Source organism: Branchiostoma floridae, chromosome 7, assembly GCF_000003815.2.
Source record: "Branchiostoma floridae strain S238N-H82 chromosome 7, Bfl_VNyyK, whole genome shotgun sequence".
In the NCBI taxonomy this organism is placed as follows: domain Eukaryota; kingdom Metazoa; phylum Chordata; class Leptocardii; order Amphioxiformes; family Branchiostomatidae; genus Branchiostoma; species Branchiostoma floridae.
In genome coordinates, this window is record NC_049985.1 from 10,057,597 (window position 1) to 10,084,918 (window position 27,322).

General features: G+C 43.9%; 1 protein-coding gene across 1 annotated transcript; it reads right to left on the reverse strand.

Annotated features, from left to right (window-relative positions):
* Positions 1–2,230: 2,230 nt before the first annotated feature.
* On the reverse strand, positions 2,231–26,713 carry LOC118419728. Its single transcript, XM_035826266.1, has 16 exons — positions 26,102–26,713; positions 21,113–21,237; positions 10,715–10,807; positions 9,705–9,827; positions 9,193–9,312; positions 8,672–8,806; positions 7,513–7,661; positions 7,305–7,401; positions 6,916–7,050; positions 6,319–6,462; positions 5,760–5,891; positions 5,167–5,392; positions 4,697–4,814; positions 4,158–4,275; positions 3,551–3,742; positions 2,231–3,226 (listed from the first exon to the last, which is right to left on the reverse strand). Exons 1-16 carry the CDS (start codon positions 26,245–26,247, stop codon positions 3,177–3,179), a joined length of 2,103 nt encoding a protein of 700 aa, XP_035682159.1. The 5' UTR covers positions 26,248–26,713; the 3' UTR covers positions 2,231–3,176.
* Positions 26,714–27,322: the final 609 nt, after the last annotated feature.

Below are 27,322 nucleotides of genomic sequence, written 5' to 3' on the forward strand. Positions count from 1 at the left end.
CGTGACCAATGAACGAGATTTCACGTGAAATGACGAGAACTTTATCGAAACTTGTGGGTGAAAAGGCAAAAATTTCATCTTTCTTTCTGGTATTTGTTCCAGTTTATAGTTTACAGCAGAGGAACAGCAAGTGGCCATATCGATAGAAGAGCGAGCGGTAAGTTCAAGGTCTATTGTATATGTCTTTCAAGTTCGTACAGTCCGTGTATACAGCTCTCTCATATGAAACAACTCGTGCAAGTTTATTAATTATTTGATAACATGTGCATATCTGGCGGTTTGCTTGACCATGCGAATTATTGATTGAGTCATAGGCATATAGGATAAGAGGCAAAAAATTATGTAAGATAACTCCTAATAAAAGACAAATATTAAGTGCGTGTTATTAGAGGTCATTGTGGCCTTTCAAATTCCAGATGGCAGGTATAAAGCGAATATAATTTTGAATCCTTTGTTGCCACTCTTTCTGTAAACGTTATTACAGCATTTTTAAAACATTTCAATCTTTACTCACAACTCAGACTGCTTACCTCCCCATCCTAACAAACAGGAGCTTTGGAGCAGATTCATAGGCATGCAGTGATGGCAGATTATGTTACTTCCACCTGCATCATCATCATCATCCTTGCTATTATCAAATCTCACTCAAACCAAGCGTTGTTTACCAAGTGTCAGGGAGTCTGTTACTTTCATTCTATTCTGCAATAGTTGGAAGTTAGATCTCAGGGTCAACAAGTCATTAAGCATCGTACTAAAGAAGTAGTCACTGTTGAACTTGAAGTAATGAACATCTAGGCCCATAACAATGATCTTGTAGTTCTGGCCATTGCTTAGTTTCTGTATCTTCACAAAGTTGTTTTGTACAAGCATAATCTGGATATTCTTTCTGTCCTTTATTCCAGATGGCAGGAGGAACACCAAGAACCAAGCAGGGAGCTGCTGTTGTCAATGGTGTCCACACGGATGTAGTTTGTACCGGTTTTGGTGACTCCATCTTCGTGGTTGTGACGCAGTACCAGAAACTTGGAACGTTAGTCCAGGTGGTGCCAGGTGTCTCCGCGGACGGCACATCGGCGCCGACTTACACGACACGAGTGCTTCTTGGAAAAGATGAACCAATGACACACGTGTTTGCAAGGAGCCTAGGAGAGAAGATCTGTCCGAACAATGATTACAAGCCTTTCACATTAGCTGTCGCACTGAAGGATTGGTCGCCACAGGTTTTACATGCAGCAGAAGAACTTGTACTCCAGAACAAAGTATGGTAGCAGACGGGGGATGCGAAACATTGGTGAACTAATCCCCACGAGTCATCACATTAGCTGGATTTTACTGCCCCATAAACAGTTTCAGAGATTTTTACCTTTTTACCTGCACTACTACCCCATAAGTAGCCTCATGCAATGAGTGCAGTTACACATCTTTGTCTGTCACAAGATGTTGTATTGGTAACCATACAGCACTTTGTAATGCATTAGGTACAATGTTTTGTAACATTACTGAGCTAAAACTATTCCAACACTAACAGTTTTTTTTAGCTTTGTTCTATGTTGACTACCAACACAGATGAATGGCTGGATAGTTTGTATTGCTGAGCCTGCATAGCTGGTCTCTTGTGTGACACACCAGCATAATACAGTAGCTTGTTACTTTAAACATCTTCTTACCCTCACTCACACACAGATAGCATTTTATTGATGCAATGACATATGTTAGGCATGCAATTTTTCGAATCAATTAATGTACTTCAAACTAAATTCATAGAACCCTGTGTACACAATTACTTCCTCTGCTATGCTCATAGTTTGCTATTATGTACAGGGAGCTCCTTGTTATATTTCAAGGATTTTAAAAATAAGGATTTGGAGTAGCTGCTACTGAGCACTGACTCAGGTATTAAACCTCAATAATACAACAACAGTAGTGCCAGCAGCTACAAGACTGGGGTTCTGATCCACTTAATACACCAGGGTAAACCCCTACTCCTATTGATACCAGTAATGTGTTCTCTAGGTATGGCTCTCCATATTGTTAGGAGTTGCATAGAAGACTAGCCAGGATCGAGCCCCTTCCATTGCATTGTGATTCACAAGGAGGATAGCTGTCATTGGGCAATACTACAGGCAGCTTTACTGCACTTGGTACAAGTACAGTACAGTATAGTACAGTACATCAAATGCAGTTAAGAACTGAAAGATGAAGATAACACAATGATGCCAGGAGAAATATGTCATACAAAAACATTTTATTGCTGTTGTCTGAAAGACAATTTTCAGGTGTAACAGTAGAAAAGGATCATCTGTAATATTTCATACGTTCTCTTGGTACACAGAAAATGCTTAAGGCATTAAACATTCAAAGTTGCACTATGTTGTCTTTTTGTTCAAACTGGAATGGAATAGTTTGGCTAATTTTTGTACATCTCTTATTCCAGCACTGCTGGGATAAATGCTCTTGAGGGTCAAAGTAGCTGCATCCTGTGACGTAATAGCCTAGTATCCATTCCTATTTTAGTCATGTGTGTTGTCTAGCCAGTACCTGACACAAATGGTGCTGGAAGTAATCATCTGAGATAGATATAGGGATGAATACCAGGCTGATGACTTAATCAAATAATGTATGATGCTGTTCTTTAGGATAACCCAAGTCTAAACAATGTCTTAATAGCACAATTACTCCTTTTTCAGCTCGACAAAAGAAAACTTGAAGACACAACATGTAGTCTGTATAAAAGCAGCCAAGTTAAAAGTACATAAATATGACACTAGGGAAGCCGTTCTAATTATAAGATCAAGTTTGATTGATTAGATATTTGATGACATGAACGGATTCAAACCTAGATATATATAACTAGACAATGCAGTGTACTACATAGCTGATAAACTTACTGACAAGTCAGATATGGCAAATGTACAGGTTTGTTTGGATTCAATAAAAAAAACTGTAAAGTAGAACTCATAGATCATCAAAAAAGAACCTTACCAATGTATTATTCATATTCTACTCTACTAAATCACCTTACGTGCAAGTAGACATTATCTCTCTACCTTACTTATACTTTCTGTCACTGAAAAATCTAGATATTTATAGCAGAAATACAGTTGACAAACGATGCATAACTGAGCAAAGATATGTGTCAAGTTTCTCTCTATCTTCTGTAGTGCCATCTGAAACCGCTAGGGGGCATCTAGGAGTGCAAAGCTTTCAAAAGCTGTCTCATAGGCATCTGTGAACAAAGAAAATATTGTGATTACAGTGCACAGGAACAGTATGAAAATAATACACACTGGCACAAGAAATTAAAAATATATTACGAAAATACTTAAAATCTATAAGTCTATAATTTTCTCCTCAAGAAATACTCGGAAAGGGTTGTACAAATTTATACTATTGGAAGATAGAGCGAACTAGGAGCGAACTGCTTTAGCCGAATTAGCGGTCATTTTAATGCCTTTTCTTTCGTGAGGGGCTGGTTCTGTACCAGAGTTAGGGAACAGACTCCTGGTACTTCTCAAACTGTTTGTTTTAAGAATGAAGGTTCAAATCTTACCACATCTGGGTGGACTACCGCTCCAGGTGCCGCAGCTGTGACACAGGCGCGTCAGGTGTCCGCCGTACGGGTTGGAGCTGTCGTCGCACCTGTACGTCACGTTCGCGCCGAAGGACGAGTCCCCCGTGACGTCACCAACCTGCAGCACGCCCACGTTCAGCTGTGGGACTCCGCAGTCTACCACGTCAAACTCTGGAAGGGTCAGAAATCGTTAGTAAATTTAGTCTCATTGCACCATGTTGTATAAGGAGCACAGTATGGCGATCAGTAAATTACAGGCCAGGGGATATACAATTCATGAATTAAAGCTAGTGAAAGTTTATGTATGGGCAATAGTAACCTTGTCATTAGTAAAAAAAAATATATTATAGTTAGAATGTGTATGTTAACATTGAGGATACTTTAAGAATAAGACATTCTGATAGAGGGAATTCTAGTCATATTTGTAATTTTTCTAGTTTAGGGTCAATCTATGAAAACCTAGAAGAAGTTACCCGTATGATTTGGTCACCATGCAACTTTGATACAGAGGAGGAAGAATTTCAGTCTACTTTTCCCATCCCTTCCTCTTCAACACTTCGTCGCAATGTCTAGTTACCTGACGTACCTGATATCCGTATCATGACGTCCTTACACTGTCCTGTAGAGCGCTGGTGCGGGTCGAACCACTGTGCGCCCATCCCCCGCCTGCACACCGCCGGCTGTCCGGTCCCGGCCACCACCACCTAGTGCGTGCGGTACGTACCTTTCCATTACTGGCGAGTTCAACTACAATTGTCTTTCTTTAGATCACATCATACAATTGATTGGCTGTTTAAGAATAGTAAAATATAACTAAACTGTTAACAGGTAGTAATTATAATTGATTATGGTCAGCATCTAAGATTCATATCATTCATATGCAAATAGTTCAATAGAATTCTATAGCCTCCACCAGGCCTTCCTACGGGGGTGCCGGTATTATAAAATTCGACAAAAAAAATCGGGAAATTGGCCAGGCGCACGCTAAGTTCATATGAAAGCACGGCCGAACAACTCCTCTGATAGCATAACTCTCCTGGCAAATTAATCTCCCTATAACAGCCAGCGTAGTCAGTCTGGTAGAGAATAAGAATTCTATAGGACGTTATACTTGACGGTACCGACCTCGGCGCCGAAGCACGGTCGGAGCTGCACGGTCCCGCCCCGCCGGATGTTGAAGCAGGTGTACCCGTCTGTGTCGGTGTAGCGCTGCGTGAAGTAACCATAGTCACGGCCGGCAAGTCTGAAAACGTGGGGGACGTGAGTCAATAGATATCTGGCACATCCCAATCTTACAACTTCAAGGGTCCTTTCAGTGTGTAATGGCTTCATCTGTAACTGTTCGTAAAACAAGTGTGTTCAAACAAGAAGTGAAGTCCATTGTTTAATGTCTCTATTTGAAAAGTCTGCTTACTATGCTTTGCTATGTTTACATTCTCTTTGCTAAGCGTAATTTTGATTCCTATTTTTTGCCAATAAGAAGTAGTAGATTGTGCATCACGAAATCAAGCATGGATGTTGTATAGAGACGCCAAATCAACCTTTTATGTTTACCAAATAATGATAAGTAATTCCTCAACCCAGCTCTACTTTACCTAATGGCGGCATTTTGCACGGGCCTGTTGCAGTCGTCGTCGAAGCAGACCCGCACCCTGACACAGCTGGCGTCTCTCCACGGCCGCCCCGCTACCCACCAGCCCGTGCGCGACACCGGGCCCTCCCAGGTGATGCGGCCGTTCACCCGCCTGATCTCACCGATAGCTTCTTGTACCCACACGCCGCGGTCCTCGTCGAAGTGCCAGCCTTCCAGAGCCATCACACCTGGGACAGAGACAGTCAGTAACGATCATATAACACGCATTTTTCTTCTGGACAAAATGATTCAAAATGCATCGAAAGACGACGATCTGTCTGTACATTTTAAAGTTAAATATCTATAGAAAAATGCTAACGTTAATAATAACTTCCAACAGTAAAATTAACATTATAGGGAAATTTTCAATCATTCTATGAACAAAGTCGACGGAGTTGGTCTGAAAATTTGGAGGGGTAAGTCCCTGTGGTGTTTGTTTGTTTGTGCTTTTATGAAGACTCGAATTAATTCCAGAGTTGGAAATGAAGCGTTAGCATGTATTCTACCAACACTAATTAACTTTAATGCTAATAGGGAAATACTAGTAGCTGTTACCTGTGCCGTCCAAGTCCTCCGCTAGAGGGATGGAGATGTTGAAGGTTGAGCTGACACTCACGAGCCGGTTGCCAGGTGCCCGGATGTCCACGGCAGCGGCGCCGTAAGCCTCCAGGTTGATCCGTGATGTTCCTGAGGTAGAGAAATGGGTAAAGTGTGTACAACAGAGCGCTGGAACTATCAATTGCAGCAGGGATGTCCAGTTAGGACAAAGGCTTACCGGGTTGTCCGATGTCATGTTTGTGTTGTGTGCCAGCTGTGAAAGGGGACGTGTCCGATATGTACTCACCAGCGAGTGCATGCAAGTCTGTTATGCAAGCTTACAATTAACAAGCAAAATTTAAAGTACCGTTAAACTTATATTAGAAGTAGCTAGAGGTCACGTAAAAAGAAGCAACGCTGTTGATCATCGAAGCTGTTGCACCTCAAAAACTCTCAACTGAATTTCGAAGGGCACGTTTTTGCTAGTTTTTGTTAGTGACATGTTTTAACACAATTCATGAGCATTGCACTCTAAACAGCATTTCTCCTGCATTTCTCCTCCATGCCTCCTGCTGACCTTCAAACTCGAAGTCGACCTGGTTGATGTTTTCCTCGATGCTGCCCACCAGCTCAGGCAGCCCCTGCAGTACCCGGTCACGTGACACGTCCACCCCGCGGAACGACACCGTGGCCCGCTCACTGTCGTCCATCAGCAGAGCGCCTGTTTGTGGGAAACAACAGGCAGTGGTAAACAAACAACTCGCTGGAAACAGAACACTTCGATAGCTAAGGAACATGTAGAAAAGAAAAATACTACGAGAGATGCAGAGGAGATATACCCGCATGTAGACAAGAAGCTCATTGGACTTTATCTTTCCACGGAAAATGGTCCCAGGGAGGTAGCATTACACCCATACACACACACAAAAAAAAAAAAAACATCAGATGACATGGTGACTACAAAATTCTGTATCAGTGAGTGTTTTGTTTTTTAAGAGTAGAAATTGTATCTACAGCAATGAAAATATTTTAAAGACATGGAAAGACACAGCAATATTATTCTATAGAGGGTATTATAAGAATCGTGAACATTAATGATTAAGAATAGAGAAACGGTCGTTCATAAACATGTTATGGAAACCACTGAGATGTTCTAAGTAGATATTTCGCCTACCGGGCGGGAAAATGACGCTACTGGCGTCGTTCAGATCACTCCGCCGTTCGAAGAATATTCTAGTGAGCTCCTCTCTGTTGTAGACCACATCCTCCGTCTCACGGTACACCATCAGCCGCAGGGTCGCGATGTTCTCTGCAGGAAATGTGCAACAGAATAAACCAGCAATTAGAGAAATAGAAATGAAGAACATGCAGCAAAATTCTGCTTCTGGACATCTGAACCCATATCCTCTGTACTTTCTTGTTATCCCATTCTGCAGTTAGGTCTTTGGCAAGGACATTGTGCATGAACATCCGTGCTTCATAAGAAGAGTAAAGGTGAATGGTTAGGTTGTTTCCTTTTTGAATTGCACAGGTTTGGGGTGGATGAATAAAGTGATTCCTTACTCTGTCCAGGTAAAGCCTCGAACGTCACTGCGTTGGTCAGGAAACCGTCCTTACTGGCGACGATGATGAGCGGCTTCTCGGAGGGGACCGTCAACATCTGCAAGGAAGCGTTCGTTTTAGTGAGTGATTTTCTATCTTTTTGTGGAGGAAGACAAACACACTGCCCCAATGAAAGATAAAGACAAGCATAAAGATGTTCTGCACTTACCAACAGACCATTTTGATCCGTCCGCCCTGTTGTAACCACGCTGGTACCGCCCCCTTTCGGTTCGGACAGGACTCGCACCTGCGAGTCGCTGATCGGCTCCTCGGTGTCCTTCGGGTCCACCACCACGATTGTCATCTGCACATCGGCACCTGGAATAGCGTAAAGGTTCATGTCATGATACAAACGACTCCACTATCAATTAGGAAGTTCTTTTTGGTTGTTTCATTCTTGCTACATTGATTGAACTTTGAGGTAATATAAAATAGGGTCTATCGTTCAAATATTCACATTAACACACACGAAATGACAAATATTAGTCCACAGTCCACACACATAGCATAAGCAAATCGTTGTATTGAATTAAAGATATTTCGCAGGACATCTTCATGGGGTGTCGGAAAAAGAAACTTGCACAAAAGCCGTCAGTCATAGAAAATCACAAGTCAGAAGCGCCGTTTCGCATGCACAAAGTTGTTGTAATTTTGTACAGTCAGATTTAGAGCGCCTCCAGCTGCATGGCGAGCGACAGTGTCGAGCGACAGTGTCAAAGACGTGAGGACAACAATGTGTTCCAGAGAGACCGACTTGTCCACGGCGTGCATCGCCGGCCGTCTCCGACATATCCCTCGGGACAGGGTGCACACAGGAACCGAGGGCCTTCCCCGTCGGGCCCGCTGATGTCCTGGCACTCCACTAATGCAGAACACGGTCTGTCCACACACGACCGGGGTGCTCAAACCAACCAATAGTTCAGCCAAGTTGTAGAGGAGAGAGGATGGATTGTGATGATCATGATATGAGACAGAAAATGTGAGAGCAGGAGTACTTTCACGTTTGATATCTAATAGCCTACAAAGAAGTAAGTGGTACAGGTCCAAGACCATTTTTGGGTTAAAATGTAAAGTAAGAGCTAAGAAATATGTCGAAATGATAAAGAAAGGCCATGATATAATGAAATGAAATGAAATGAAGAAAATGAACAAAGTATGAAGAAGTTTGTGGATAGGAACATATTACATTGATGTTACATATCTTGTAATCTACATTTTCAAAGAGACAAAATCTAAAATTACAGACGGTTAGATTCATCAAAATGATATAGAGAGGGGGATCATGCAATATTCCCGTTTCTCTCTATCCTAAACTCTATCAAACTTACCCGTACACCGTAACCTCCCGTCCACGTATTTAAAGGACAGTCCCTCCGCACACACGCACATGTGGGACCCGAAGGTGTTCTTACAGACCCGTCGCCGCGGACACGTGACCAGACCACGGGAGCACTCATCAACGTCTGGAAATAAAGCGAAATTGATTTTTTACATATTCTATTCTTCCTGGCATTATGTCATAAGAACTGCATATTTGATTCAAAAGAAAGAAAAAATATGTTTTACGTGACTGCAGAACCTGTCAGAATGTCGTTTTTGTCGTGATGAAGTTGATGATACACCAAATACAGTGGCAATTACAATTTTGGAAAATCATATCCAGTTACATGGGTAATTGCTATTTGGCGTATCTTATTACCTGGATGTCTAACCCGTCGATGATAGATTTCTCACTACTACCATACTAAGAAAAGTAAGACGAGTAAGACAAAGCGGAGTTTCGCTTGTTGCAATCATTGATGTGAATATTTCTTGTTGTGGGCACAAATAACATATAGCAGCCACTAACCGACACAGTGGCGCCCGTCCGGTCCCAGCTCCAGCCCCTCTGGACAGAAACACTCCGGTACACCCTTCTTCACCTCCCGGCACATGAACTGGCACTTCCGTAACGCACACACCAGCGATTCTGAAAGGAAACAAACAGAACACTGTAAGTTGTTTATTCCAGTTGTCGGCACGTTCGGATCCCCCTTCACTCAAGAGGTGGGAATAATAATATAAAGTTCGTGTCGGTACAAGACACATTTCAGGTCATTGGCAATATAACATTGTGTACATATATCGAATATTCTAAAAAAAACGTTTGAACTTATTATCCAAACATTACTCAACACTGACGGGAATACAAACTTCCAGGCACCGTTGACCCATACAGCGAGTTACGTGTCCCGTAAGGTCATGTGCTTTGGGTCAGTGAACCTGAAGAAGGTTGCAACGAAGGCTAAAAAGTCGGTGAATTGCAGTTTATTTGTGTAGGAGATTTGAAACTTGAAAACTTGACTCTAATCCGTGACTTACTTGCACACGACGTCCCGTCCGGCTGTAGTGAGTAACCATGGTTACAGTAACACCTGAAGCTGCCCCGGGTGTTCATGCAGCGGTGCTGGCAGGGGCGCGGCTTGTGCCCACACTCGTTAAAATCTGAAACGATGACAGAATTTATCTATGGACTTGAACAATCACCAGATGATTTTGCGCTAGTAGAGGAAGACCTTGCAACAATCACTTTGGTCAATAGGTGGCGCTGCTTTGATAGAGTCTAGCTGCCTTTGGAAAAGTGCAAGTTTTAATTATGTTGGACTTTGCCCCTTCCTCGGGTATTTCACAGCAAGTCTCAAAAACCATGACTTGTTGAATTTTGATATGATGTGCGTGTCTTCTTGATAGCCTTGTGTTCCGTTTCAATCAACGCCTCGACTCTTTTGCTAAAGAGAACATAGTTTCTTTAGCATATTGCCCTGGACGTGAGCTTCCTTCTGTCAACAACCAGACGGAAGGTCTTGTCGTTTGATCGGGAAGTTGACTCATTCCGACAGCTGGGAGTTGCGCACCTTTCTAGTTAACATTGTACCACTTGGCTGAGTTCCCAACAACTTACCAAGTCAAAGGAGGAAATAATGTTCAGAGATAGATGATAACAAGTGAATTAAACAAAAATAGGTAAGAGCTTAACGATTGATTTGTACAGATTACGACGGTACAAGAGATCAATTAAAAAAAGTTGGTTCCTTGGTGCACCTTAAGAAACATCATCTTAACATCCTGCTTTGCCTATTGAGTCAGTTAATCAGGCTCGCCTACACTTTATGTTTCTGACTTGCTGCTACAGTTCACCTAAGTTCGGTGCCCAGAAGTGGTCGATGTGGCATTGCACTGAGCACGCTCGCTAAAAATATACAAGAGAAACTGAATTTCTGATGGAATAGCTAATATTGTTTAAACGTTGACGTGTTGGTATTGCGCATTGGATTTGCCTTGGGAAAAGGACGTTTTGAAAGAGGAATACGTAGTTGGTTCGTAGCACTAACCTTTGTTACATGTCCGTCCTCTCCAGCCGGTGTGACAGGTACACATGTCGGGCATGGTGCAGACTCCATGGACACAGGCGTCCCGGCACACAGCTGCCAGGGGAAAAGATTGTTATAAGCATTGATGAAGCTAATGACAATAAAGATAGCATAACTGCAAAGTCCAAACGTTCCGTTGAATCCGTTCAATAAAAGTAAACTGTCATTTGTTTCCTTCTTGGCTATGGCCTTCTTCGGTACGATTGACCCTTTGACTCATTATTAGAGTCACGTGTTTGCAAGTAGTTGGGTCAGTCATTCTGAAAAAGGCTGGAACGTATGATAAATGTCTTTATGAATGGTTTGCATTATTGGTGTTGAAGTTAAATTGTTGGAATGGCTTTTTGTGGTGATCTGGCTACAAGACGGCGTTTAGCAGCTCGGCAGCACTAAAGTACCGAATAGTAATTCATGACGATACTGCATCCTTGGAACTGTCGATTGGCTTATAGTCGAGAAACAAGTGGCATCCGGAAAACGTCAGTATCACAAGATGGTAAATCGACGGATTTAAACTAGGGTTTGCTATTGTGAATATTGTAAATATGCGCGGTGTTTTAGCAGATAAATGAAATGCAAAAAAAAATGGCCGACCGCCAACACTCATGTTCGTTTATCACTAAAACAGCTTAGGGAAGGGTGACAGTCATTACAGAGAATCAGGCCAGGTTGTTCCGTTTAATCCTGTTGAACTTGGGGCACGGCCCGAAAACAGAGGCCACGAACATAACACCGCTGTAGTTTCTACACAGATGGACAGAATTAGCTGAACCCTCTAACATGCACCCATGGTCAAGGTCGGCGGATATAGACATCTTAACTTCTCCGTTCGCTTTGTGATAGAAATCTCGTATGTAAACTACAATTGTTTAGATTTCTTAGCTTCTCACAACAAACAGTGGTTTATCTGAAATAGGTTGTTGTTTTTTAATTGCCTTCGGATAGTTGACCTTGTCGTTACCCCAAGAATCAGCTTTTTCTTACTTGAGTAGCCCCTTCAAGCAGGCCAGCTGAGTTCGGCCCCGGAACGCTAATCTTGTCCTTACTACACGACCAGGAACCTGGAACGTTACCTTCGATCTCTAAACGCAAACAGGTTTTCCTGGCGCGTTTGCATCATTAAGTGTGGTTATTCTGAGCACTTGGCAATATTAAAGTAGGCGGAACTAATCCTTATCGTTTTACAGAAATCGTTACAAAAATTCCAGCCTTTGATCAGAAAATAAGCGGGGCTTACGACTCATTTATAAGAACAACTCGTGTTACTGATGGAGGTACTTAAGGTTGATAGAACCTCCGGACAATATCTAGTACATCTCGACAAACCAACAGTTTATAAATCTCTCACGTTTATGAGAACTTGCCTCAAGACAGTCAAGCAACCTATTTTGCGACATTGCATCCCAAATTCAACAGATTGCCAGGCACTATAGCTAGTGATTTTCACTAGTTTACCCGTTTCTACTTCCATAATTAGATGGTCCGCTGAGTGCTTCGCTTTTCGTCCTCAGTAATCCCCTCAGCCTACCAAATCAGTCATAATAGAGCTGTGGTGTTCCCTCTGCCGAGGTCCCTCGTAACCCTTTGTCCTTCTTCTGACTCCTCAAGCATCACAGAAGCTATTTGGCGCTAATTTGTCTGATAGAGATACCTTCTGTCGGCCCTGTCGGAGGTGGTGTGTGCGGTTGGTTAGTTGGAAAATAGGAAACAGGCTTTGCGCTTGTGCTCAGAGTCTGACCTTATTTTCTAAGTTACCCCATCAAGTACTAGCCTCCATAGGAGGCCTCGCGTGGCGCTTTGATATTGTTGTTTAGTATTTGGCTGGTTACCCAAGACTTTTCTTATGGCTACCAATTCCCTAGTTTAATTCTACGAACAGGTGATGGGATAGTTGTGTGTAAGAAAGATGGTGCAGACAGGAAACGTTACAATTTTCCTTCAAAACTTTTTCTTGTTCATAATAATTTCATAAAACAGCACGGAAAAGCCAGTATCAAAACGTGGTTCCGTACCATGAACCCGGCCTGCGGTATAGTCAGAGTAAAGACGCTGTTTTCTCAAGCTATCCTATATAGAGTAAGACGACGACCACCTGTGTTCGTGTGCTGCTGAGTTTTATCAAAGGTAGCTGCATGGGTGATCATACGGTCATTAGTGTTGGCATTAGGGGAGGACCACAGTGGCTGGTCATGTTTTGTCTTTAACATTGCTGTAGGTTGTCCTGACGTTGTGGGTGGTTCCGTCCGCTCGTGCGTTCAGAAACGAGTCTTGTGGATTTGCTCATGCTCCCTTCGTACACTGTGGTGCAAAGGGGAACCATATTAGAATTATTACCTGTGTATTGGCGAGTCGTTTTACAGCGTGGACGGACGTTTGACCAAACTTTCTAATAATTTTCTTATCGAAAATGCATGGGGCGTGCATAACTCTACTGAATAATCTGATATAACATTCCTGTTGTTTTGGTTCTTGCAGACTGGTTTCTTGTTTGTGTTGACACAACTTTTTTTTACAAAACATCACATATACTGTATATATGTTATATGTATCAAACGAATTCAGCTGTTTTAAATGTATTTCCGGTAAAATGTTACCAAAGTCTGGAGGCAAAGATGAAAAAACACGACCCCAATGGCAAAGCAATTTCCTTCAATGCCGCGGTTATTATTCTGCTATCCATTGCCAAAACGTGTGTTGTAAGCCGTAACTGTTTCCTATTGTTTTAGTATGTGTATATAAAAACGACAAGGCCAAGTACATGGTCCAGATGTGTTCCATCGTCGTGATTTGGTCCTTCCGGTTCGGCTCGGATGACAAAGCGGTTGTGTCTGGCACAATGTCCCGGCCGTGACAGGTAGCGGAACCGGTGGCCCGGCGCCAGCCTCGCTTACAGCAAGGTTTGTGTCCCGAGGTCGTTCTTCAGTATCAAAGTGCCACAGCAAATCAAAAAGTAAGACGTTAGGATAAAACCATATACATGTACGTCTCTCACTCACTCACTCCATAGCAGACTTCCCCAAGGCGGGCGTCTGCTTCACTCGACAGTGGCGAGATGTTCCAACTTACAGTATGATCAAATAAAAATGCAAAGTCAGGAACAATAGCACTGGGATTTCGCATCCTTAGCAGTGGCAATAAGCTAGTAAAACCAATGAGTTAGCTGGGCTTTAAACTTGAGGATCATTGAAGAAATGCAGAAAACTTCTCATCATCATCACTTCTAATCAATCTGCCGTGTTTAAAGGACCACAGCCGTAGTTCTGGAGCTTGGCATGGCGCCATTTTGTTCTGAGCGGTTTTACATGTTAGCTGGGGGAGTTAGCCGATATGGGCATGTTTTACGTCCGAGGTTGTTGGTCCACGGTAAGCGGACTTTAGGAGAAATTTTCCCTCGCTGAAAGAGAGGAATGTTCGGCTTTACAATCGGCTGCATTCCCGGCGTGCTCTGGCCTACTCTGTGAGGTGGTAGCGCCAAGTTGCAGACGGCAGGACCGATTTCGAGTCATCCTCCATTACATCTTCGTTGAATAACAGAGACGAAGTGTTTTGGACCAAAGACGAATTCTGATGAAATCTCTGATGAACTTAGGACGCAGCGTGCGAAGAAAATTGTAGGCATCAAAAAGCACACAGATTTCATAGCCAACCGCGCGAGCAATGACACCTGCAGCTGGCCCTCACAGCTCATCATCATTTTCTGAGAAACAAGCAACTGTGTTGGACTGGCCTGTCCACGCTTGCTGCCTGTCTGCTGGTTACCTGGACTCAAACCCTGCATTTTTTCTGTCAATACACATCGTAAATACCTAAAGCCTGGCCTGATTTAGAATCTGTCAAAACTCCATCGCATCTTCCTTTAGCAAAGGCATTTCTTATTGAGTTCCATCAAACCTAGACTACATACGAGAGCGCTCCAATGTGTACAGTAGTCTCTTCCAGACTCCCATGGGGCCGTGTACATGGTAGACATCGACCCAAATAGGGCGAGTAATTGGCAAGAAGAGTTTAGCCGGACAGAAATGGCCTGGGTCGATCCCTGGATCTTTCACTCCACCCCAGAGACTCTGCTGAGTCTGGTTAAGAAAACATAACCCAACAGCAGGGTTGAGCTGACCGGTCTTCCTGGTCCGGAACTTTTAGCCTAGCGGCTAGTGCGTTGGATTGTCTGCCTGGCGGCAAATACTACCATCGTACGCTTGTATGTGACTGGACACCAACAACAGATCACCATGAACCTGTTTGACGGACATTTTCTACCATTAAGAGGATATAAGTTTTCAACCTCCAAGGTCAAGAATGCAAAGGAGTTAAGAAAGTGATCCGTTTCCAAACCCACTTGCCTGAGCTGCTGCACTAGTCCTCCAGAGCCGCTCGAGAAACGGTGCCTACTTTTATGTCAACAAAGTTAATCGTTACAGGCTACAGCTGTGCATTTCCGTACAAAAAAATTGTGATGCACGTTGCCAAACTCTGTTTTATCGAATTATGGAAACTTTCTCACCCGACTGTGCCCATTCATCAAATTCTTTTCTGTTCCGCCATTCCTGAATATTTGTCAGCCAACTTGAAAAAATGTTGATGTCTACAGAACTCAATACAACGCTACATTCAAGTCATGTTTCCAAGATTATGCCCGGTATGTACTTAGTAGTAAGCTAAGTCACACAAAAGCACGCACATACCAGCGAAAAAGCGAAGGGCACCGAAAATCCATGTTTATTTGTGTTTCTACTTCAGTGTAGGGCCGACGGAGTAACAGGAGAAATCCAAGAAACGTCTGGGTCTAAACAGGAGCGTTTCAAACAGGAAACAATCGCGGAATGTTTAGTACGGAATTAGACGAACAAACAGGGCGGTTGTTTGTTTTTATTACCTCCCGACAAGTGACCGATTTTGTCTGAAACACCTGCAGAGGTTATAGTATCTGCACTTAAACTGAGAAAATCTCCAAGCAAATCTATGTCCTTGACTTGTTGTGTAGGTCTTTTATCTCATTTTGTGACTCTCTAGATTGACTCGCCTCAAGATTTCTCGACGGACGGACGCCTTTCATATTCGTCGTGCGATTGTGATGCCGGAGGATTTTCAAACAGCCATGACAGAAACAACCACGGACAAGGGTCGTGTTTGGTAACAAGACAGCTGAAATATGTACGAGGCATGCGTGATTCCCACAAGAATTCCCTCAGTTTGCGATTGCTCGACGAATTCGACAGGGCCCTTAGGGCCTTACGTAAAAAACACACCTGAAAACGTAACGTCGATTTCAGAGACATACTTAACCGACCCCATACGTCTGCTTGGAGACCGCTGAGAATGGACGTCATGATGACATCATGATGCATGGTGTGTACCACAGGTCAGGGCAGGACGCCATGACAGGGAAACAAATTGTACAAAAGCATTTCGACCCTTTCTCTGTTTATGTTTCAGAGGACAGATAGAAATGCCACAAACATTCCTCCGGTCGATTAGCTTTCACGGCACTGTTTTTCTCCCATCTATCTCGCCACTTGCATCGAGGCAGGGTTCGACGTTGATGTTTATCATGTTTGCTAGGTGTGATATTTGTGAAAGTTAGACCATGACCTAAACGCCGTGGACGGGGGTTCAGTCCCATGAAGGGTCGGCCCAAACTAGGATATGTTTACTCTCCAAGCAGAGGTCGAATCGCGAAGATATAGTTGTAGTCGAAAAAATTACACAAGCGCTCTTCCTATCTCTGCCACAGATCCCCGCCCCTATGCGTTTTGTGGCATGTGAGGTAGAAAGAGCGCTTGTGTAATTTCTTCGACTACTACTATATCTGCGCGATTCGACCTCTGCTTGGAGAGTAGGATATGTTGTAAGGGGCTGCATTTATCATTTCGGATGGGGAGGTAAAGTAGGTGGCCTCGTTTATGAGGGAGATTCAGGCGTTAGCCTCGGGCGCTAAACTTAAGCTCTGCAAGTAAAAGAACCCGACACACTTATTGAGCAAAGTAGGGGTGACCCGAAACGCGATAGCATAACAGTATTACACTGTCAGCTACTTGAAAACACTGTCAACTACTTGAAAAAGCCTAACGCGTCGCCTATAAAATTGAGGATGACCAAAGAAGAATACGCAGTTTTCCTCCACCCACCCGGCCAGGCTACTGAACGGTAGCGTACACACGATACACCAGAGGACGTGATTTGGGGCCTGTGGGTCGAGAGGTCGCTGACCTGAGAACACCGCGGCCAAACACAAGCTGGAACTCGTTTGCTCTTATTTGCCGCACATCGCCGCACGTCAAAGCACCGTCAGGCGTTCACGTGTACTTGTAGAAGTTTGCTTTTCCACATGACTAGTAGCTTGTTACTCCCACATTGAATTTTTGCCAACCGTTCTCAAAGTCATCACCACGGAAGTCAGCGTCTGGCAATAGTCCTGATCCCGACAAGTTTGGTTTGTGTAGATCGACTTGGGTTGCCCCTGCCTTGTCGTCACACGTATCTGTGCCAGACTTGGACGATACTCAACTCAGTCTGGCTAGTATGGCGGGGCTCCAATGTCAGACTTAAGGTTGACTTTGGTGTTGTACAACATTAAGGGATTGCGGCTAGACTTGGCTTAAATTTAACTTACTGCGTATGTGGGAAGGTATTGGGGTGTAAATGTGTCTCTTAACTCTGACAATTAACTGAAGCTACATCACGCACACGGAAGTTTATTTAGAGCCAATGAATCATGTTCTAATGTCTACAGTCTTCTTGTCAAGACACATATCTTGGATATTATCTGTCTTAAAGATTTTTTATCTTAAACAAGCCAGCATGTGTTATAAGCTGTCTCTCTTACTGTAACTTTGTGAGTGCTTTGAAGTAATGATAGCTAATAGCAAGAAAAAATAGCAACGCACTTTTATGTTATGGTGTACTTAAGTAAGACCTTATGTGGGCGCCACCACCAAAGGAAAACCTAATGAAATGCATAATACGAAAAAAATCAAAGCCATTTCTTCTTTTATCTCATCCAATTTTCCGCACCAACGCCTCTGCTGGATCTACACACTTCTCCCTCTGCTGATTTACGACTGTTCAGTTTCTCCATCTGTTTCGGAGTTTTACTGGCCTAACTTGTTGTTCTCCTTTACCGTGACCTTGAAGTGCACTTGACACCTGTGACCCTGATTTCAAACAACCTATAACTTTTATGTATAATGTAAGTATCCAAAGTTTCCAAACTGTCTGCAAAATGTGTCCCTGTGGACCCGCTGAGGTAACGTTTTGTCTGGCAGAGACTGTGTTTAGACCGTCCGACACGTGTGGGGATGTGCCGACAGATCCGTGGGGTTACTGGTGCTGATGGCCTCAGAACGGTTCGAAGGGAACTGCGGAAAATGGGGTATTGAGAAGGAGAGAAAGCCCGACCAATGGAAGGACTAATTGATGATCGTTGATGGGTAGAGGGGATAAAGAGAGAAAGGAATTTAGGGATGGAGGTGGGAGGACGTATGGACGGAGCGGAGGGATAGATAGGTGGGTGGCGTGGATGGAGGGATGCGTTACGAGATGAAAGCAGAACGATAGTAAGGACGACGGAAGTACAGAAAGGAGGGAGGACTAAAGCAAGCAAGGAAGGAAGGAAGGAAGGAGTCATGGATCGATAGATCTGACTGGGATATCAGTCTGGAACAACCTGTTTTACAGACCCGATAGACTCGATTTCTGGTCCTCATTTAACCCGTATTTCTTCGCGGTTTGACCTAAGCTCCAGGTTATGTCTGTTACCAGCATCAACACCGTCAACTTGACCTTCGTCGTTAACTTGACCTTTGTTTGTGTTGCTACAAATGAGGAAAGGCACACGGGGTCAGGCGCGGTCTGGGTTCACTTGACCCCTGTGACCCCGAGGTCCATCCATGCGTGCATCACGTGATCGGCTGCAACTAGCCAAGAAAAGTTTGATTCCTTTAGTTGCTGAACTTTTGACGAGTTTGTCTGGTGCAAGGTCAAAGACAACTTTCAGGTGCGAGACTGTCCATTTCAAGTTTACGGGATGACACAGCACCTCTTCGAATTCTCCCTCGGTCAGTAACTCAGAAATACATGATCAAGGAGCTAGCCCTTGTGGTGTATGAACGCGTTTTCTTTGTCCAGACACTTAATTTAGGAGTGACCCCAAGCGATACTGGCAATTTAAAGGTGTCGCATGCAATTGACCTCTACAGGCTGTATTCATTTCTTCAATCTTGAACTTTCCGTCCAGGGAAAACAGAAAATACCCGCGGGTAAAGTGGCGAAAACCACAAAACCGTGAAGCGTGGAAAACTATTCGTTCCGCGGTGAAGACTGTAAATGCAGGGCGTTATTGGAGAGGGCTGGTGGTCCTGCCAGCGAGACAAAACACCGAGACATCCTGCCACTAGTCAGACCTCCGGGTGTTCTCATGATCACCAAGCAGAAGTTGGGATGGAAAATTGTAACGTTTTTTGATATGAAACTATTCTATTGTTAGAAAGATTGCCTGTGGTCACATACGTTTTTCGATCATCGTCGCAGACTGGGGGAATTTTGGAATTTGGAGGTTGTCGTGCATGTGTCCTTCAAAATTCAGCTTTCCTGTTAGATTCTTGTCTGCAGTTATGCTTAGGTCACATAAAATCGAAAAATTAAATTGTGCCTCAAGAATATGGTCATGACTAGTTGTTTATATGTTTTGTGTGATTTGTTGTCTTTTATATCCTACTTTTCGTTCCCACATACTGCCCGGCAGGGGCCGTATTGGGACCTAATCATTACTAGTTCTGGCATGCATACATACTTGGACTTTCTACGACATCAACATGGAACGATGACTTACGAGTTACGACGAATGCGATCGTCGACCTAGCCGTAAAGCGGGCCAATAAAAACGCTACGAGTTTGCACCTTAACATCTGCTTGGGATTTAGTCAGTGTCGCTGTTGACACACCTGGCCGGCGTGTCGACCTTCCGAGTTCGTGATGCTATTTTGTAAGGCTGGATTTAACGGTGGAAAAACGTCCCATGTGTCTTTTGTTTCAACACGTTGCTTAGAAATAAGATATCATTTACCTAAGGTTCTGAAATGTCAATGTTGACAGCGAAGGTCAGTGGTTGAGGAACACTCAACAGGGGGACGTTTGAGTTACAATAAGTTTGACAGGCTAGATTAAAAACACGTTTCATTTTTCCGCGAAGATTGTGTTTCAATTTTCTTATCATGATTACCGGTACTCTACTTCTTGTCAGACCATTTGTTCGTTAGCTAGTTGTTTAGCTAGTTTATTTGTTTGTTTGTTTTCAAGCGTAATTTACTTTTAATGGATTGTCATTGTTCTCTGCCTCATTTTAGGGTATTCACCTAAGAAGGACAAAGTAATTTAGAGGAAATCCTGGATAAAGTTCGGATCCAGACATGTCCTGGAGGATTTCTTGGCGTGGACAGACATGAAGCCACTGTTGTACGGGAGCCCAGGCCGTGCGTGGTTACTAGTACTCGCCAAGCAGAGGTGGCCGCGAGACATCAAGAAAACAGTACAAAATAGAAAGCCCGATAAAACGCCCAGAAACGTAAAAAAAAAAACAGCCGGAGCCTAACCTCTGCTTGGAGAGTAGTGTGTGGTACCTTTTGTAGGGCAGCCTCAGACATGACTGAGTTTCTCGACCATCGGGAGATGATCAATCGTGAAGACGTACATTCAGGGGTCAGTGGAGGTGTTGATGGCTGGCAATTAGATTTGTGTGCTGCACAGTTTTGAACAATGATGCTTGATTATGAATGTGTAGGTACGTTGTTCGTCTCCGTCAGGCGCGGGTCAGTTTGTCCTCTATCTGACAAAGCATTGTCCTCATTGCCCCAAGAGAAGTCTGTAGGAGACTAAGTTTCATGTCCATACCTGAGGTACCTCCTATCACATTACGGTTATCATTCAACGTGGGATTACTGTTCGGACCTCTGACCTTCAGCTTCATAAATTCCAACAAAAGTTATCACTGTTGTCTGCAAGTTCAGCGGTGGCGCACCGTGAATACTATATAATACATGTAGATGATTGCACTGTCGGTAGCTCAATTGTGCGTCAACGTGATGAAGAAAAGTCACATATTTTCGACAGTCATTACTTCGTCATGTTTGAGTCACGTGACGACAGCAATTGCTCAAATATGTGGGGACCTAATACCAATCCCATGCCTATTGAGTGTTGGTTAGTGTGTGTCACGTGTCCTTCAAGAGCTATCGGAGGGCCATTCGAACCTGATGAAGGTTGCAGGCAGCGCAGTGCGACTTGTTTATAAATTATATTTTTGTACCGTGTGTGTTGGAACCAAGTTTAGTTGTTTACTATGAATAGGTACAGTAAGGTACTCACGTTTGCAGTCCCCATACTCGTTCCTGTCCCAGCCGTAGCAGCAGTCGTACCTGGCCCCGTACCGGCACAGCCCGTGCCCGACCTCGATCTGCTTCTGGGCGCGCAGCTTCTTTATCACCTTCGGGCTGGAATTGGAGTGGAAAACAGTATAATTAGGATAGGGAATAACGTATCTTGCGTTGTGTTGTGTCATAAGCGCTTCATTTTCCTGTCACGATCAAAGTTTGACCTTCCGGTGCAACGAAAGAAAACCTCTGAAAGAACCTCCGATCTTGTCCATGATGAATGACCCATCTTTCGGGCACGTGACGTTCGCATCATGTGATTCTTTTATTACGGACTAAGATTATTAAAGGTAATGTTGTTTATCTTTGCCACCCTAAAAAGTTTCGCGATTCCGACCTACTCAAGACAAATTTCTCCAACCGGAAATCACAAGAGGTTAGAAGTAACGCGCATTAGAGCATTGAACCACCCTCTTGCTGACATTATGTACGTTAGAGTGAATATCCTTAGTTATTGTACACACATCGCGTCAGCAGCAGATGGGTACCGTACCATGCTAAAAGTTATTATCTCAGGAATGTTGAGAGACTAACAAGTGACTTCAGAAACAGTAGGCACATCAAAGGCGTCGCCCTGGCAACGAACGGACAACGCGCGAAGCTCAGACACTCTGAGCATGTGGGGCTTCGTTCAATACTGAAAATTACAGAGGGCTTTAGGTTTCCAATTTCGTGTCACCACAAAATTACAGGGTGCGGACAGAAAATGAGAGGGTGAAACATAGCGGACAAGTGTTAAGCCTCTTTGGGGGGAACTGAAAAACAATTATTGAGTCCTGGACACAAAATAACGTGCAATATGATGTAGTCTGATAGATGTGTTTACTTTTCATTGTGTTCTTGGTATTTCCGCTTAGAAGCTCACATGAGCGGTAGGGAGGATTTCAATTCAAGTTAGATAATAATTGAACTAAGATGAGAACGGGTAAAAGATTCGTCCTGGAGTTAGATTGATCGCTTTTGATGGAAAAGCGCAACACATTAGAGAGCACATCTGAAGTGCCACCTATTCAATCTGTCCCAAACCAATCGTGAAATCCAAAGAACCAGAGTGCTGAAAACCAGATGGAAGGTTTCGTGGAAAGGTCCAAAACCAGCCACGACTTAAATGCGCGCTACAAATCAATTTGAATGCCCAGTAGATTCCGAGATACGTTTTGACTGATGCTGGGAGCGTGTATGTTAGACGTGACATGCCGCCGGGCAAGTACGCTAACACTGGCCTGCGATACAGCCATGTACATGAATTAACGCGACAGACTAAACGGGCTTTTCAGTGTCGATGCGTTTCTGTTTTCAGTTTATCAAATACGCATATATGAGAATGAACACCTATAACCGAAGTCACGCTAGCTAGTCAGTGATCAAGACATTGTGACAAGTTGTGTGGAAATTCTTGCGACGACTTAACGACGACCGGTGACAGGCCCAGTAAATTCCATGAAACCATTTATGAGAGTGAGGCATCGAGCGATGAAACACAAACCAGTGCGACAGACGAACTGTGATACAATTATGTGGTGCTTGCTCGCATTTTATATCATCTGTTTGCACTGACGAAGCGAGAATTAAACTTGACATCTGAGGAATATTTCAGCAACACTGGCTAGGTCCCAATGTAGGCCAGATGCCAACAGTTTCAAAAGGTCCTGGCACTGGAAGGGACTTACTGTAATTAGATTCAATCACTGTCTTGACATTGTATCAGGTATTGTCATTCGATTACATCCTTTTTGCTTTCTTTTGCCTTCTTACTAAATTATTTCTTACTTGTCCCCAATATATGCAATGTATAGTATGAAATAACGGAAAAGAAATGTTTATGACATTTAAATCGTACGGTGACCTACGACAAATGCCAATCACATTGACCACATTTGCCGTAGGTCGTACTACGATTTTGATACCGTAGAATTTTCAAGCTGGCTTTGGCAGAATCAGCCACCGACAGGTGTCTAGGACAGTCTTTCCGTACCAGGACAGTTGCATTTTGTACGGCATATGCACAGTTGTCCCTAGAATGTCCTCAGTTTGAGATCATACCACGGTTGTATGACGTATGTGTTACCGGGCCTTTTAAGTGTAACGTAAGAGTAGGAAAGAATGCGTTTTACTGGACATCATTACTGGAACTCCTTCCAGTCCACTGCCCAACAAACCCGCCGCCTGTCACACATGTCTGCTCCCGTGTTTTGGTCCGGAGGAGAAACACCACTCCTGACCGTTTGGCGGTGTTCATCTCGTGTTCCATCTGTTTGGGCTGTCTGTTTAGCCACCCGGGCCTGACGTCGCACGTAAACAGAAGCGTGGTGAGGGTGATAAGGGCGTGATGGATGGGTCTGGGCTCTGTCAGGCCGCTACACGGACGGACGGACAGGTATGGTCTCAGGTCGTCATGGACATGTGCACACCAAAGGAACGCCGTTTTCACAATATTGGGGATTAAGCTCTTATGTCAATGCCGTTGATATATTGCAAAGCAATAGTAAAGCAATGGCCGAGAACGAGGCGGTGGTATAGCATGGCTCAAGTAGACCATGGTTTGAGAAGATGCAGCCACAATAAAAGTTGCGTGTGGAAGGGGGTTGATTTCTAACTTTGGGTACCTCCACGTCTACGTGAAAAGTCGAATGTTTCAGAAAACAATTAATAGGACGAGGAATGTTTTCTGGAATGTTGAGAGAACACAATTTTCAGGAAGCTCGCTGGGTGAGCGGGTACGTGAGGATAACCAGACACAATACAGGAGGACATAGAGTAATCAAATGGGTGTCAAGTTAATGAAAACGGATTATCCTTTAAGCCCTGAACTGGAATTTAGGAGATTTCAAATATAAAGTCAGAATGCGGGTTCATAACAACGGGTCGGATAGATATCTTTACAGAAGAGCATCTTGCTTCAGCAGTATTTCATTTGACAGTCGTCATAGTCGTAGCTACATAGATATGTCGTACAAAAGTTAGCTGTCTTCTGACGGTAACTTGACTTGGATCTGTCGAAGGATGATTCTGTCGCACCAAGCCTTGCCGAAAATGTAGCGAGAAATGATACATGTGGCTTCGTCCAAAGCCATAGCAATGGGGGCGTTGGTCATGATCAACATGTAACCTCTTTGTCAAACATCTAATGACACCTACGTGTGGTCAAGGTCAGTGGCTGTTTGAGTGGCGGGAAAGGTCGTGACACTGAGTAGACAAATTTCAGCTTGTTCTGCCCACATAAATATTTGTCCTGGTGGGACACATAGTACTTGTACTGTGGAGCAACAACGGGCAAAACACGAGCAAATGTTATTTTGTTTGGCCGTGAAGCCTAAAATGTGCGCGGTTGCGATATGAAATCGTCGTCTGGAACACATTACACGGTGCTGTTACACTAATCCTACACAGAGGTTGTTGTCGGTCGTGTATACTTTCTACGCAAATGCAATAATGTCTGTTTCTAGCCGGCTGATTGTTTGTCTTCTCATTCAAAACTCGTCCAAAAAGATTGCGAAGTCAGAACACATAACGAGCTTTCCATAACGATATGTTTGGATATTTTGAGAATAGGACGATTCATCCAAACGTTTAGAGACCTTTAGAACCTGTGAGGTTAGGGTGACGGACCCCTGCCCGGCACTGCACCCCGTTTCAGATTCCCCTACATTGCACGGTACTGGGCGAACTGTACTATAAACTATTAGAAAGCCCTGATGGCTGGGTCAGGGGCTAATCCATCCACGGATCAAAGGGGATTGAGGCCAACTATAACAACACGACTTGAGTGGTGTTTATGTAAGCATTCAGGAGCGAGGAAATTAGCTTTATTGTTTGTAGAGTAGTGAAAACGGAGACGGTCATTGAAATAGACCCACACTATAAAGACTGTGGCGTCAAAGTCTGAGAACTTTTCATGACTATTGTTATTCATTTCTATTCCTATTGTATTTTATAGTTCATGTCTATCAACTTTATCACAAAACGAGGAAGCAACAAGACACGCCATCTGCAGAAATAACGTGAGTTTTTAGTTACCACTGTGGGACCTACTACATGTAGTATGTAATTGATGTGGATCGAATTTCTCACACTTGATACACATATACCAGTGGACCCTACTGGTAAATGAATCAGCATATACTTATATGATAGCGTTCCTGGTCTACGTGGTCTAGCATGCACCAGTGTGTATTGAACCATACAATACACTCCTGTCATCAAGGCGTTTCAAAGGCCCGGAGGACCAGGAAACATCAAAGCCCGTTGTTTCACCAAAACAGTTGGGACTTCCAGAATGATTTGTGCCGCGTTTCCGCATCAAGGTGAATTGCAGAAAGAACCCCAGAGCGATACCAAATGTTTTCTTAAACTTGAGATCCTGGAGTAGCTTAGGTTACTCCGTCCTTCAAACATGTCAGACGTCCGCGAAGTTTATTTCGCGGCCAGATGCTGTCTGGTTTTGGGCTCTTTTTAATTGGTGATAATGATTTTCACGGGAAAAGATGAATTAATGAATTGCCTTTGTTTAACAGCATAATGTGAAACAAATGGTGTGAAGTGGTACTTTGCTGACAAAAGTTTTTTGACATTGCCCTTCAGATTAGCGTGGTCTGGTCTATTAGCACAGACGATTATTCAAATGAAGTTCACGGCACAACTTTTGTATCTTTACGGTACATTCATGCAACGGTATCTTTAGATTGAAATGGCTGAATTATTCAAATATATAAAAGGTTTCGGAAGTTAAAAATCCTGCATATGATCATCCCTTCACACACAGTATAAACTTGAGAGAAAAGCAGAAATAAACAAAAACGTCCGTCCATAACAAAAAGCAGACAAATGAAATACGAACCTGACAAGTGCCGAGTTTACGCTTCCGACTGGCAGTGACAACATTACACAAACACAGCACAACATCGAGCCAAGCTGAAATACGTACCTGTAGTAAACATTGTTGGTGTAAGTCTTCCTGCCTCTCTTTGCCGACGACCGGTGGTGCTTTTTGTAGGGATGTCGTCTGGCCAGGCTGAGCTGTAGAACCAGCAGTAGAACGAACAGGACTCCGCAAGCAGTGACCGGCTTCATGGTCTCTATTAAATGAAAGTCTCGACCCAGTTGAAGTTGTCTTGGCTACACTCCCTCCAAATGTGCGGAACCGTGGAGTCGCTCTGAGTTACAAGTTACAAGCCAGAACAACCACTCAACCAGTGCACGTACGTAAATGTTACAAGCTTTACAAAAACACTCGTGCCGTGTTGTTGTAGAAAGCTGAACTCGCTCCGGTTTCTTGTAGCCGTCTCAGGCCAGCTGCTCCCGCCTGGAAGGAGGTCCTCCCCTGGTACGACTTCCCGGGAGGAGAACTTGACGAAGAATTGAAGAAACCTTGGCCCAGAATTCCTCTCAGATCAAGGCCTACTTACCGAGATGCAGTCCGCACACTTTTATAGAAACGGGATTAAACCACCCAACGGCTACTAGCTCGAATCCGACAGTAAATACCTTCCGACTGAAACGGCTTTCCGCCTAGAGTAGGATCGAGTAGACCGCGTCCTCGCGAGTACCGGCTGACCGCTTGCGCGACCCTGTGACAGCTGGGTTGAGACGGCCAAGATTTAAGAATACTTTTATAGGTCCGCTGCTCTGTACCTGTTAACTTCTTCTTGTTCCCGTCAAAACTGTTTTATGGAGAGATACACTGAAGTGTTTCAGCTCGTAAAGAGAACTGAAGCCGTGCGCAGCGTTCCCGGGTCGTGGCAGCGAGAACGAGCTTCTCCACACAGTTGAACGAACTCCCGCCCTCCCTGTGAGCCCGCCTGCCGATATGCTTTCGGAGCACCGAGAAGGGTCAGTCCATTATACGCACGGGGGGAGTCAATACTAGTAATGTATCGTTACAAAAATTGGTAATACATATAATTTGCCACAAGATGTTTATTCTATGTAACGATTTTGGAGCAGAGTTCGTTGCCATTTTCATTGCAAAGATGAAGAACATTGATGGTAAATAGAATTATTGGAGTCAGGCCATTTGGTCTAGGTCATTTTTCGTCTCCAGGGCCACTGCTAGTAACCCACCCCCTCCCTCCCGGAAACTTTCCCTGGGCCTGCCCCTGAGAAGAGCCTTGAGCCATAGGTTTCCAGGCTACAGTCTGACTTCCTG

What these genes read in the sequence shown, in the direction of transcription:
- LOC118419728 (XM_035826266.1), bottom strand. Translation starts at nt 26,247, where the DNA reads ATGAAGCCGGTCACTGCTTGCGGAGTCCTGTTCGTTCTACTGCTGGTT. An exon ending in CGGATCAAAATGGTCTGTTG is followed by an intron (nt 7,402 to 7,512) that starts GTAAGTGCAGAA and finishes GCTTCCTTGCAG; the next exon opens with ATGTTGACGGTCCCCTCCGA. An exon ending in CGGTAGTCCACCCAGATGTG is followed by an intron (nt 3,227 to 3,550) that starts GTAAGATTTGAA and finishes CTTTGTTCACAG; the next exon opens with ATGCCTATGAGACAGCTTTT.